This window comes from Pseudorasbora parva, chromosome 19, assembly GCF_024679245.1.
Source record: "Pseudorasbora parva isolate DD20220531a chromosome 19, ASM2467924v1, whole genome shotgun sequence".
Lineage (NCBI taxonomy): Eukaryota > Metazoa > Chordata > Actinopteri > Cypriniformes > Gobionidae > Pseudorasbora > Pseudorasbora parva.
Window position 1 is genome coordinate 29,507,259 of NC_090190.1, and position 14,872 is coordinate 29,522,130.

The following is a 14,872-nucleotide window of genomic DNA, read 5'->3' on the forward strand; positions in this document are numbered from 1 at the left end:
ACTGCATGTCAGAATGAACAGACTTTTATTGTATAAAGTCACGTCACCTTTATTTATTTAGCGCTTTTTACAATGAAGATTGTTTCAATGCAGCTTCACAGTGATAAATGGAAAATATTGCAACAAAATTTTATTTAGTGTCCTCAACTGAGCAAGCCAAAGCCTAAGGCAACATAAAGCACTATAGAAATAAAAGTGGCTTGACTTCACATGCATATTCAATATATATTTACAAAAGAAAAACAGAAATGCAAGGGTGAAAAATGTTTTCGAAGTGATTGATTTATGCAGGCCTATGTGTTTTTACACATGATTGTAGTATGTAATTGGTAAATGATTGTTGAATTTAAATGGCAGTTTCTTAAATGAAACACAAGAGCTGTTAGTTTTGAATGATGTGATGGAGAACTGTGTTTAGAATTTAGCTAAATGTTAGTTTTACAATTGCAATGCAAACTGAGTAATTTCTAATTAAAATTCTCCTGCTTTGGGGTTTAACGGCAACTTGCATCCAGAGTTGTTGCACTACTGCCATCTTCAGTGTTTATTTTCCTGTAATGTCCATTACATCATATTGTCCTCATCAGACCTGTCCTTGTTATTGTTTTTCTTTTACTATATTCTGCCTTTTTCATATATTTTGTTTAATATAAAGTGCATTATAAATAAAATTTATTATTATTTATTTATGGTATATCCTTTATTCCTGCTCTTATTAATCCAACTTTTCCTAATTCTTCCAAAAAATGTTTTCTCCGTTCTTCATATTGTTTGCAAATCATCAGCATTTGAATCATCAAACATATACCAAACATAAAATTGGGGAATACATACAGGTTAACATATCTTATAAAACTATTTCAGTTGATTTCATAACATGTTTTAATTTAACTGAAATGAAAAGGTTTATGTAGTATGTAATATAGATATTTAATTTTTTTAAATACAATTTTTAAGTCCATTAACTTAAAAAAATTGAGGCAACGAGTTACATCAATTTTTTTGAGTTCTGCTTACTAATTTGGGTTTACAGTGTACATCATATACACTGTAAACATTTTTTGTTGTTTTTTGTTGGTTTAACTTAAAAAAAGTAAGTAACCTGGTTGCCTTAAAATTTTGAGTTTATTGAAATTAAAAATTTGAGTTGATACAATGAGGGAAATTTGTTTAATAAATAGAAACTCAAAATATTTTTGTATCTGAACCACATAAAAAAATTGATAAATCATGTAAATAGCACTATTTGGCATGTTTCACTGCTTCATCAGAAATAAAACACACACAATTACCCAATATGCTTACAAAATCTTTTATTAATATTTTAATAAAGGTTGTCAAATCTCAAAAATATTCACTGTATTAACTCAAAATTTTAATTTCAATGAACTCAAAATTTTAAGGCAACTAGGTAACTTTTTCTCTAAATATTTTTTTTACAGTGTAAAACATTACATTTATAATAAATAACTTTTTTCAGTATGATAGATGTTTTTATACACTTCTTATTTCTAGTAATTAAATTCCATGAGTGATCAAATATTTTAAGATCTTTACGGGGAAAAAAATTAAATTGGGTTATTTAAAATGTAGGCTATTATTGTTTTAATTTAAGCTTTATGTATATGAAACTTTCCAAGAAGAAGAATGAAATTTAAAGTGTATATATTTTGTTCAGTTAAGTACTTACAATATCACAGATGTTTCCACCTATTTGCAAATTGTGAAAAAATGTGCATTTTTAATCAAGGAACTGGGGCCTCTGAGGGAGTAGTGTGTCAATTTGGGTCATATCTGCCTTCGACCGAGTGGAAGTACGACCGAGTGGAAGTACGACGTTCACACGGAGGATGTACGTCATTGCAGGGCGGAAGTGTCATCTGACGTGGCATGGGGGGCGGAAACGCTTGTTTGTGTTTTGGTTCTAAAGGGGAAGTTGCGAGAGAAAAGAAAGGAGGAGACTTGATCTGGGTTGGTAAAATTCCCACTAACCGACCCCAATAATAAGGAAAACCTCTCAAATTTTTTAGCACCCCGTCGTCGGAAATCAGTTCAAGCAACCTGTCGGCTGACTTTCAGGTAAAAAGACACCGAATACATCCGTTGAATGTGCCGTTTGTGAGGGTTGGCGCATCCCTCAAGCTAGTTAGCCACTTTAGCTTGCTAAATTTCGTCAAACATGTAACAGGCCCCTTGTCCTATTTCTGCCCACACAAGTCAGCAAATCTGGTCTCTTCGGCCTAATATATATACATACTATACATGTGCTTGTTTTTTAAAAGCGTGAATATATATATTCATCCTGTCGTGGTGTGTTTAGCTGAGGCTTATGTCGGAATGCAGTTTGGGTGCAAACAGGGTGGGAATGCTGGAGTGAAGTTGCTTATTATTGTCGTTATTATCTGATTCCCACAAGCATATGGCCGATCACTGTAGTTTAATAGACTTGGCATCTGACCTGATGTGGGCTGTCTCTGCAAGTTACAAGATAGCTTGTTCCTTGGCTTGAGGCTCAGGGGTGTGTTAAAAAATAGGGGAATTGTTTAGGTTGGGTAACGTTATACTGAAGTAGTGTGATGTTGAAAATACAGGTTTATTTTGGGTAGATGAATCATGTATTGGGTGACTGTGTGTCAACCATCAACGCATAAATCACAGGTTTGTTTTTGTTAGGCCTGTCATTAAAACGGACCACAATCTGACCAGCAGCACTTGACTAAAACCCTTTACAGGTGATCTGACTTGCAATGTCATGGATTATTTCATTGGCTGTCCTTTTTTTGTTGTTTGTTTCTCTTTTGAATATAGTGAATGCCAGCCATGCCATTGCACTCTGCGAAACTGTGAATAGACAAATGTTCTTATATCAGCTGTTATGCATGCCAAATGGATGAAATCAGCAGTCTTGATATGGTTTCTGTCTTAATCCAGACATACCAGGCTTGCTTCTCAAGGAGTTGGTTTATATCCTGTTATGCAGATAGAGATCCTGTTGTTGATTTGACGTTCGAGCGTCAAAGCAGATTTTGGTTTCTCTTGTAGAAAGATCAGCTTACGGTGATGCAATGTCACAGCAGCTACACAAGCATCAGGGGTCTGTTTTTATGCTCTCCTGTTTCACAACAGCATTAACAGTGCAATTTTCACCGGGGAAGTGTTTTCTCTGTTGTTTTATGCCTTGAGGTCACTGCCACAGTAAATGTCTAGGATATTCCTCAAGGTTTTATAGCTGGCATTGTAGTTGGTGGCTATATCCCTGGTATTGCATCTATTCCAGGTATGTGAACATTGTCATTCTGAAGGCTGAGGTACTTCAGTGGGAATTGTTGTATTATGCTTTTTTTTTTTTTTTCGCGCTAAATGGGAATGCTTGTTTTGACTGCTTACTCTGGACATTCTGTGCTAGAATGGGTTACCATGGCTACAGACATTTATTTCTGCAAGGATTTCAGCAATGTTAAATTGTGCTCAATAAAACAATTGTTTTCCGTGTTTTTAATGCATTTCGAGTTCCTGCAGTCATAGAAATACTATTGAATTTAAAAGTGTGTGTTTAGCTACGGAAAGAAGTTTTTCTTTCCTGTTTTTCATCAAAATCTATTTTAAAATTATTCCTGTGATTTGCAAAGCTGGATTTTTGGATTACTCCAGTCTTTAATGTCACATGATCCTTCAGAAATCATTCTAATGCTGATTTGATGCTCAAGAAACATTTCATATATTTATTAATGTTGAAAACAGATCCATACATTGCGTCATATAGATATATAAATGCTTTAAAATATTGCATGTTTGTGGGTTTTAAGCATTGTTTGTTTGTGAATGTTTCAAAAATGAATCTCAATTAAGCCAGACTATCATTTAAGATTCCTTACCCAGTAATGACAAAGTCACAGAAACTAGTCTAGAAGTGTGGGAAGGCAATCCCTGAATATTTTTGTGAATATATATATATATATATATATATATATATATATATATATATATATATATATATATATATATATATATATATATATAATATAATTCTGTCATATAGAAAACAGTGTAACATATATAATTTTTAGTCACTCCATAAATTGGTTTGAGAGATCATTGTAATCAGTTGTCAGAGTGTCATATATTCAGTTGTAAGGTAGAAAATGTGTAAATCAATTTATTTTTGTATCCAGCTTTTTTAGGCTCAGAACCAAAAATAGTATTTGAGTTACTAGCCTCTAACGCTAAAGTCAAGATGAGCAATTTCCCCATAAGAGAGCTCTGGATATATAAAAAAGAGAAGAAAGAAAAGATCTTTGTTTGCAGTCAACATGAAAGTGGTCCTTTTCATTTCTCTCTTTTTTTTTTTGTTACACGTTACACTGTGCAGCCAGTACTGGGACAGCTCTCGGTGTGTGTGTGACCGCCTAAAGGAGACGGGGTGATTGACGACTGTCATGGCCAATAGGGGAGGAGCAACACGTCCCAACGGGTCCAACGCGGGCAATAAGATCTGCCAGTTTAAACTGGTCTTGCTAGGAGAGTCAGCTGTGGGAAAGTCCAGCCTCGTACTGCGCTTTGTCAAGGGGCAGTTTCACGAGTTTCAGGAAAGCACAATAGGAGGTAGGAGATTTTGTGCCTAAATTTGTGTGTACCTCTTTGTACGTGTTCTTAGCAACTTCTCACTTTTGCTTCCAGCGGCCTTTCTAACGCAGACGGTGTGCTTGGATGACACAACAGTAAAGTTTGAGATTTGGGACACAGCCGGACAGGAGCGTTACCACAGTTTGGCCCCCATGTACTACAGAGGTGCCCAAGCTGCCATTGTAGTTTATGACATCACCAATGAGGTGAGTAGATTCAATGTTCTCTTCATGAATAAATATTTGTTTCATGATATTCATGTTTCTGTTACTGCGCCATTGGCTTTTTTCACCTTGAAGGAGTCGTTTGCAAGAGCAAAGAACTGGGTTAAGGAGCTTCAGAGGCAGGCCAGCCCAAACATTGTCATTGCACTGTCTGGGAACAAAGCTGACCTTGCCAACAAGAGAGCTGTGGACTTCCAGGTATACATGGTTTCACAACAAGAACAACCAGAGAGTTTTTATATCTGACCAAAGCCGTCTCCCTCACCCAAGCTGTTTTATTTCTATAGGATGCTCAGTCTTATGCAGATGACAACAGTTTGCTGTTCATGGAGACATCAGCAAAGACTTCCATGAATGTGAATGAGATCTTCATGGCCATTGGTAAGGTTTTACCACATTGTAAAACCTAAAAGTAGCTACATTTACATGCACACATATAACTTGTTAGTAATCGGATTGATGGCTCAATCTAGTTGAAAAGGCTCATTGTAAACACCTCAATTGATCCGCAGAGCTTGACTGAATTGAAAGGGGTGATGTAAACCTTAAATAATCAATCAACACTAAAATACTTAGGATTTCCACATCCGGATTCAAAAATATATGTCCAGACGTGCGCAGTGCCGTGATGTTTATGTTCACCAGAGCCTGCTTATAACAATTAGGATTTCAGATTTTTACATGCATTTTACTTCCTATGGACATATGTTTATTTGCATCTTACTAAGTGGAGGAGACATTGCTTTCTGAGAAAAAGCCTTCTGACATACAGGTGCTGGTCATATATTTGGAATACCATCGTAAAGTTGATATATTTCACTAATTCCATCCAAAAAGTGAAACTTATATATTATATTCATTCATTACACACAGACTGATATATTTCAGATGTTTATTTCTTTTAATTTTGATGATTATAACTGAAAACTAAGGAAAATCCTAAATTCAGTATCTCAAAAGTATGAGCATGTACAGCACTCAGTACTTGGTTTGGGCTCCTTTTGTCTGAATTACTGCAGTAATGCGGCGTGGTATGGAGTCGATCAGTCTGTGGCACTGCTCAGGTGTTATGAGAGCCCAGATTGCTCTGATGGTGGCTCTTCTGCATTGTTGGGTCTGGCATATCGCATCCTCCTCTTCACAATACCCCATAGATTTTCTATGGGGTTATCGTTAGGTGAGTTTGCTGGCCAATTAAAAAGATTGATACCATGGTCCTTAAACCAGGTACTGGTTGCTTTGGGACTGTGTGCCTTTTGGAAAATGAAATGTGCATCTCCATTAAGTTGGTCAGAAGCAGGAAGCATGAAGTGCTCAAACCTCCTGGTATATGGCTATGTTGACCTTGGACCTCAGAAAACCCAGTGGACCAACACCAGTAGATGATATGGCACCCCAAACCATCACTTACTGTGGAAACTTTACACTGAACCGGAAGCAATGTGGATTGTGTGCCTCTCCTCTCTTCCTCCAGACTCTGGGTCCCTGATTTCCAGAGGACACAAGGAATGCGACAGCTGAAACCCATGTCTTGCATACATCTGTGCGTAGGGGTTCTTGAAGCACAGACTCCAGCTGCAGTCCACTCTGTGAATCTCCCCCACATTTTTGAATGGGTTTTGTTTCACAGTCCTCTCCAGGGTGTGGTTATCCCTATTGCTTGTACACTTTTTTGCCACATCTTTTCCTTCCCTTCGCATCTCTATTAATGTGCTTTCACACAGAGCTCTGTGGACAGCCAGCCTATTTTGCAACAACCTTTTGTGACTTTCCCTCCTTGTGCAAGGTGTCAGTGGTCGTCTTTTGGACAACTGTCAAGTCAGCAGTCTCTCTCATGATTGTGTAGCCTGCAGAACTAGACTGAGAGACCATTTAAAGGCCTTTGCAAGTGTTTTGAGTTAATTAGTAGATTAGAGTGTGTCACCAGGTGTCTTCAATATTGAACCTTTTCACAATAATCTAATTTTCTAAGATACTGAATTTGGGATTTTCCTTAGTTGTCAGTTATAATAATTAAAATAAAAATGTAAAATATATCAGTCTGTGTGTAATTAATGAATAAATATAATATACTAGTTTCACTTTCTGAATGGAATTAGTGAAATAAATAAACTTTTTGATGATATTCTAATTATATGACCATCACTTGTACGTCTTGTTCAAGGCCAAAATGACAAGTATACTCACGGTAGCTCTGGTGACATAGCAGTGCACTGCACGTGCTTTTATGTTTTCCAAACAGAGCTTCAGCACATGTTGTTGAAAAAGTTAATCTGATCTTCATATAAACGGACCTTTCAGAACCTCATTGAATTATTTTCAGATGGATTGAAAATGAGTGATAATTTATAGTTTTTTTTTTTAAGATCTTGTAAATGCAAGATTCTTTTTGATGCTTTGGTGCTAATAAATTTTTAATATTAAATAAATATTTTATTATTATTTAATAAGGTGTCATTAAATTGATCAAAAATGACAGTAAAGACAATTATAGCATTACAGAAGGTTTCTGTTTCAAATAAATGTTCTTTTGAACTTTCAATTCATCAGAGTGCTGATTTTAAATAGTTTGAATCATACAAGCAGCAATATCTGTTTTCAAAATTGATAATAATAAGAAATGTCTCTTGAATACCAAATTAGCATATAGTAGGGGTGTAAAGGTACACGTATTCATACCGAACCGTTCCGGTACAGGGCTTTAGATTCGGTGAACATGTGTACCGAACTGTACGAATACAATCTTTAACAGTTAACAGTCTGCTTGTTTTAAGCACGGAACATACTTCAATCCGAGTCCCCATGCAAACATATTAGGTATTCGGTCCATTTCATCACAAAATTCAAACGATAAATGCTGTTTTGACGATCTTTTATGTGATGTGACTGATCACAGTATAGTACGCGACAGTTCAAACGGCGGCGCGCGAGTGAACGCGATCATCTTTTCCTAAAAAATAAACATGAATTAATATCTCTTAAGGTATGTTGAGGATACATTTCAACTTACTCAAATGTATAACATGTCGTGTAATCGCTCAGTGTTTCAACCGCGGAGAGACAGCAGCTTGAGAACAATGTCCCTATCACATTTACCTCAGGCAAGTCATTCAGTGTCCACCCCACAGATGTTAAGTTCATATGCACTATATTAGCCTATATATTCATTATATTCTACTTAACCTGTTAGTGATGTCTTGTTTATTTAATGCATGTTTTAATAAATCTGTCATGATTTGACAGCTGTGTATAAGTTTTTATAATTCCTACAACGAATTGGAGAAAAAATAATAAGAATTAGATTTAGAAGCAAAAACTGCCTCATGTGAAGCTTATTAGTGTTGATTATTATCTAAAAATAAATAACTGAATTGAGGCTAATAGTTGGGCTCTGTTGTTAACCTCTAATATTACAATGTGTAGCCTAAGTAAGGACTCCCTATACAGTTTACAGCATTATCTTTTAGTTTAGAAACTTTTAGTTATAATTGAATTAATTTAAGGGCACGCACATTTTTTTCCGTATATATACCACTGCTGAATAAAAATAAATAAAAAGCAATTTTGTAAAACTGCTGTACCGAAATCGTACCGAACCATGTCTTCAAAACCGAGGTATGTACCGAACCGTCAGATTTGTTTACTGTTACACCCTTAGCATATAGGCCTTTATCACAGTCCGTTACATATTGCTCCGATTATTAGCATAAAGTAACTTCTGCATGCATTATTGTCAATGGATGGATACCAAGTTATTTGAACTTAACAATTAACATTTATTTATTTACTTGCATAATACCCTACCATGTGTGTCTGTGGCAAGTGTCACTTTGCTCACAGCTGATTGGTCCAATTTCAGTTTGAGATCTCTTATCCAGAGCATAACCTGCCCTGGAGCAGTTTAGCCGTGGAACATAAGTTACTACGGCGATGAACACTGCTAAAAGCCAAACCATAATGCTACCTAAAACCCAAGATTGGCATAAACTAAGCTTAAACATATCTGGCTAACCAGCTAAACCTGACTGGTTTTTATTACGATAACGAAAATCTCTATTTTCTGTTTCCACCTCTCAGACAACGTAAACCCACAATGAGAGCCAGGGCTGCAGCACCTATGTTTGCCTGTCGTTGCGTCATATGACGCGTTCTCTGGGAAAAGGCGGGTTTTTGGAGCGTAGCTTAGAACAGGCACTTTTTTTCTTAATTTCTGCGCGTGGGTGTTGTAAAACATATGTATTCTTATGTATGTCTTTTTAAATTGACATTTTCATACAATATTCTGTATAAAATTAGTTATAAAATTAAATTGAAAGATGGCCTTTAAGTAACGTGTCTAAGTAATGTGGGTTAGTCTGGAGCACCGCCTGTTGACAGTTAGACCTGCGGCAGAAAGCCTTGTTTATACTTTCGTCTGTCTCCGCAGTGCGAGCCTCCGCTAACTGCCACGTTCACCTTGTCTGTTTGGGGAAGTGTTAAAACTCAACGCGCATACTGTTGTGCTGTTATTTGAAACGACAGAGGACGACTCAAATTAATTGTTCTTCAGATGATACTGCCTAGAGATAACAGCAATAATGCCTTACTAGAACGGTAAGCCTCGGGAAGCGCATTTCATTTGCTTTCAACTAGTCAGGAACTTGTACTACTGCTGTATTTTAATATTGCAGAGTAGCATATTTTGCAAGTAACTTCGTCGCACTTTCTGTGGAAATGGTCGAGTGTCGATGTGCCCTGTGAGTTAACAAATACAGCCTTTTTTTTTTAACCATGCTGCAAACAAACAAAAGTGTAAAAAACAAAAACAAAACAAACTTGTAGCAAATCAGCAGTAAGGGGGCGTGTCTACGACAAACAGGATGGACATTAGCTGAGTGACAATAAAAAACACGTGGAAAATGTCTATAAAAAAAACAAAAACGAAAGAAGACTTCCAATCGAACAGGAAGTATCAGCTTTCCAGTGATGGAGAGAACTCAAGGAGTGCTAGGGCCTGCAGTCGGACGTCGAGGTTGCTTTATTTCTTCTCGATAGGCGAGTAACATTGATTTAGTTTTGTTTCACAGAAATAATATATGCCAGCTTTTGTTTGAATATGCTCTTGTCCTGTTCGCTTGTTTGGCCATTTGCAATTGATGAAGACCCATTCATTCAAGATTCAAGTCTGTTTCAAGCGTCAGCTCGCAGTGTGTCCGAAAAGTAAAATAATAAACTCCTATTATATGTTTGTTTCATTTGGTTCCTCTTTTAGTGATCGATTTAACCCTTTAATCTTGTTAAAACGCAGGCCGGGCCCTTTTTTAGACTTCTCCTTTGTTTTATTTTATTAATTAAAAGGAACAATGAGATGTTCTGCGCTGGTGGAAACAACACGAGACCATGATAGCTTACGTGACTGTCAAGACATGACTCGCACGGGGTTAAAGAGTCCGCAGCAGCACGCGTTTCTTCAGCAGCTGCTAGAGTTATGGCCTGTTTACAAATGGTTCCTTCATTCGTTTTCTCTGACCAGGTATCTATCTGATTGCGAACTGACCAGGAGTAGGCCTGAATGCCTTCCGAGATTCTTTCGAGACGTAGGCTAGCCTATTTAATTTCGATCACTAAACAAACCAATTCAAAAGGTGGTAGCCTATGAAAGTATTTCACACGAAACCGGACAAATGTAAATGTATCTGGTTGTTTAAACCACATGTATAAATTTTACTCCTGGCAAACAGTTAAAAAATAAACAAGCGTGTTATGGGTTATATGTTGTAGTCAGATAGATGATTGTGCTACTGCAACACGCATCGCTGCAAATGAGTAAAGCAAGCCAACAAAAATGGACGTAAATGAAACTAAAAATAAATCTTAGATGCTCAAAAACACAATCATCTTCAATAAAAATGAATGAGACTAAATGATCTTACCAGTGCTTAGCTCGCTTTCATATTGCGGTCTTCATATTGAGCTGCTGAATAAAATGCATCTTGAATCTTTTGCTTTCGTTGCTGTGAACTCTGTTAAATGAGCATATTTTGCGTAAATTGAAGATCTGATTGTTGTAAGGTAAAGACTGCATGTTCTTTTTTTAATTTGTTTCGATTGTTTAGCTCATTTCGTTTGCGAGAGCCGCAAGCAGTATCAGCCTGCCTCCGCTCGTCAAAAATGCCTTTTAGCTACTGTGGTGGTGGTAGGCTTATAGTAGGCTAAATTAACTAACATAGTTATGCTTAAAGAGTTATCTATTATAGGCAAGACAAGTCAAGAGTTAATTTGAGAGGCAAATTGATTAAACGTGGTTAACTCGCTGTCAGCCGATGGTTGCTTGGTCATCACTTAAAAAAATTAACTTTAATTTAACAAAGAAATAAATGCTCTAATCATTTTTCTAAATTAACTTAATTAAAAAAACTAAAGGAAATATAACTACTTTGACATTAAAAACAACACTGAACAATTTTAATGGCTGCAACAATGTAAAAAAAAAACAGTCGGACTCATGCCGAGAATTTTGATAAGCTGTCGGACATGGGCCGGACTAGGGCCTCAGCGTCTTGGGCTAGGGCGTAGATTTGAGGCCCGTGCAGGGCTCTATTAAGGGGTGTGTCTGCTGTGAGAATTCATTGTAAATGCCCACTGCTGTGATTGGCTAACGTCTCTCCATCTGATTTAGTATTACTCTCTCTTTTAGTGCGTTTTTACTATTACAGTTCTCATGGTTAACTAATCGTGAAAAGTGTTGCATTATATTTAGTTCTATGGCATTATATTCAGATCGTGGCATGAAAGGTTGCAGAGATTAACATTGTAGTCGATCACAGACATGTTGAGCGCATGAAAGAAGGATGTTCTGCCCTGATCTGATAGCTGATGCACATGTCATTGCAACTTACGTTTCTGTACACTTAAGAATGCTTTCATCTTTACTAACAGTGCAAACATGATATAGTTAAAAGATTTGTCGAAATAAAACGGTTGTTTTGGCGTGAGTCCAGAACTCAGTAACTGATAAACTGTTGTTAACAGCTTTGCTGCTCGAACGATTGCAAAGGGAGCTTTCTTTGATCGCTTTCTTTATAGAATTGAATCACCGTTAAATAAGATTATTTTCATCCTAAGAGAAACAATGGAAGTTGTCATTTAGTACCTGGTTTGATTTACTGACACACAAAGAACATCTGATTGTACATGAATCATTACATTTCAGATCAGGCATAAGAATGAATACAGTTGCTTACATGTTGCATTACTATTGAGCCCAGGAAATGTACAATATTTTGTCATCCTCCACGTCATGTTTCTTGCTTGGAAGCTCGATCTGGTTTAGTCCTGTTACATGTGCGAATCGGTGGGCAGGGCTAAACAGGCAGTGATGAAGTAGGCATCGATCTTCTTCTGCAGAAGTGGTGCTTGCCTCCCTTTAATGTCATAGATCCCCACTATGAAAAACCTGTCATTTGCTGGGCCTAGTGTCAATAAAAGCTTTTATTGGACTAACAAGGATGTTTTCATATCCAAAAGCTCAAGGAAAATTAGATTTCTCAGTTCATGACCCCTTTACACTACATATTTGATGATTGATTTATACTAGGTAGCCTATTTCTTTGTATTTAATGTATTCTAGTGTTAATTTCTTCTTTTGTCTTTCTTCAGCGAAACGGTTGCCTAAGAGCGAGCCCCAAGCTGCTGGAGCCAACAGTGGGCGGAGTAGGGGCGTGGACCTCACAGAGACAGCCCAACCCACTAAGGCCCCCTGCTGCAGCAACTAACGCAAAACAAGTCCCCCCTCACAAAACTCTGTTACCGCAACAACTAACGCAAGGTCCCGCCCTCCAACTTGGTTTTGACTAACTAATGAAATGCCTACGCTTTTCCCATTTCCACAACTCTCTTACGCTGTAACAAAAGCTCTGCCCCGCCCATGTATCTGCGGTGTTTTTGTTTTGTTGTTTTTCTGTACAGACCCAGGCCTCTTACTGTATTCATGCTTAAGGTCATGCCTTGTCTCCAAACTGTAATATATGCCGTCACAAATATCCATAAAAAAAAAAAAACTAAAAAAAAAAACATTTGCCTGAAAACAGGGGTGGGGCCTCTGCAAGGGTTCACCTGCCCTGTCATAATTCAGAACTCTACAGTCTTTTGTTTTCTCAAATCTTTTTTCATCTTTTTTTTTATGATTTTTGTTTTATAAAAATGTACTTTTCAGAATAATGGATGCATGTATCACTACAAAGCCTGAAAAAGGTAAATCAAAGTTTTAACCTTATCCAACGGCACACATGGTGAGAGAGGACATGACAAATTTACCCGGCCCCTTTGCTTCAACCCGTCTCGTTTCCCTGCTTTTTCCCCCTCGCTCTGATTCTGGATGGCCCAGCGGCTCTGTTCAGTGGCAGACTGCCTACTTCCTGAGGCTGCGCCACCAACAAAAAGCCCACCTCCTTCTTAACCACACACACACACACACACACACACACACACACACAGCCAAGATCCTGCCCCCCTGTTATTCTCTCACCAGTTAGCAAGCCTTCACTTTTTCCCCCCGGCATTATTGGCACAGTTCTGAGTGAATATCTGGCTGCGCTTTCACTCAGCATGAAAGGCTTACACATGGACGTACAATTTATTTAGTGAAAAACAAAACAAAAAAACTGTCTACACACAAGATAAGTACATCCCCTTCACAAACATGCACCAGTCATACTTAAACTCTTCTGGTTCTAACTCACCCAGGTGTTTCTTACTCCATGCCTTGCACTAATTTTTGGTCTTGATATTATCTCTTGCAAGAACAGCCAGAGTGATATAAATATATATAAATAATTTACTGTAAATAGGGTGTTGCAATGTATTTGTCTTTTCCATTTACTGTTGCAGGACTAATGCTTGATAGGGAGTTAGATAATCATTACAAAAACACACACAAAAAAAACAATTGTACAGTAACCAGGAATTGCTTTGATAGGGGGTTGGAGTTATGTTTCTTTTTCACAAAATGGTTAAATTATAATCAATGGTGGTCTTATAAAAAATGTATGTAGTGTTATTAACAAAAAAAAAAAAAGCTTTTCTTTAGTGGTCTGTTTTGTAATTTTCATGAGAAAGCAGAAACGTTCACAACGTTTTGTCACTAACGGTGTCCACATGAGCAAACTATGATGGTTCTTCCTGCTTTTCTTCCCAGTATCAGACGACACATCCACTTTTAACATTCTCTCAATATTCTATCCTTCAGGATACTGGTACCACATAAATTCGCTGCTACATTAAATTGTCTTTTTTTTTTTTTCAAAGCGTTTCCCCTTTGAGACTAAAAATGCAGTTACCTAAATATTACTGTTAATGTATCAAATAAATTTCTTATAAACGGTATTGATAATATTGTGTGTTCAGAGGGCCAAATTAACTTCTTGTCTTATCACTGAGTGGAATTCCCATCCCAGTGCAGATTCTTCTGTAATAGCATTTGTTTGTGATAATGACACAAGTAAATTGTATACCTTGAGTCACAACACTTATTTGTTTGCTCATAAAGGACTGATTGCTGATTTTATTCTATGACTGATTTGCGGATAAGCTTCATTTTTACAGTTTTTATTTTTGTGTTACCTGTCTGTTTAATGATCACTTGTGTTCTAGTAAATGTTTGCTGACCAGTGATAAGTATTTAAGATTTAAGATATATCTTCTATTATAGTATTTACTAATAATTTGAATTATATGTTTATTTTAATTTTATGTTTTGGTAATTTTATGTGCTTTTTTTGCCTTCGAATTTTTTTTGTATATAGCTGTTACATTTTTATTTCAGTTTTAGTACTTGCTGAGGCAAAATTTCTCTTAAGCTTATATATTTCAATTACCAAAAAACATGTTTTTAATATTATACACCTGCTGTTTAACAAAGTATGTTTTCTTATTGCCTTTACCTTTTACAATCCTTTTCATAATTTTTAGGGGGGGTCTGGAAGTCTAAAAGTATGTATGTTATTCATAGGAGTGATTTCACACACACATAGTTTAAGGGCTTGTAA

The 14,872-nt window shown here is 36.7% G+C and overlaps 1 protein-coding gene across 1 annotated transcript; it reads left to right on the top strand.

Moving 5' to 3' along the window:
- The first annotated feature begins 1,913 nt into the window (after positions 1–1,913).
- rab5aa (RAB5A, member RAS oncogene family, a) lies at positions 1,914–14,396 on the top strand. Its single transcript, XM_067426492.1, has 6 exons — positions 1,914–2,079; positions 4,370–4,602; positions 4,678–4,829; positions 4,923–5,045; positions 5,135–5,228; positions 12,486–14,396. The coding sequence occupies exons 2-6, from the start codon at positions 4,437–4,439 to the stop codon at positions 12,599–12,601; spliced, it is 651 nt and encodes a 216-aa protein (XP_067282593.1). The 5' UTR covers positions 1,914–2,079; positions 4,370–4,436; the 3' UTR covers positions 12,602–14,396.
- The last annotated feature ends 476 nt before the right edge of the window (positions 14,397–14,872 follow it).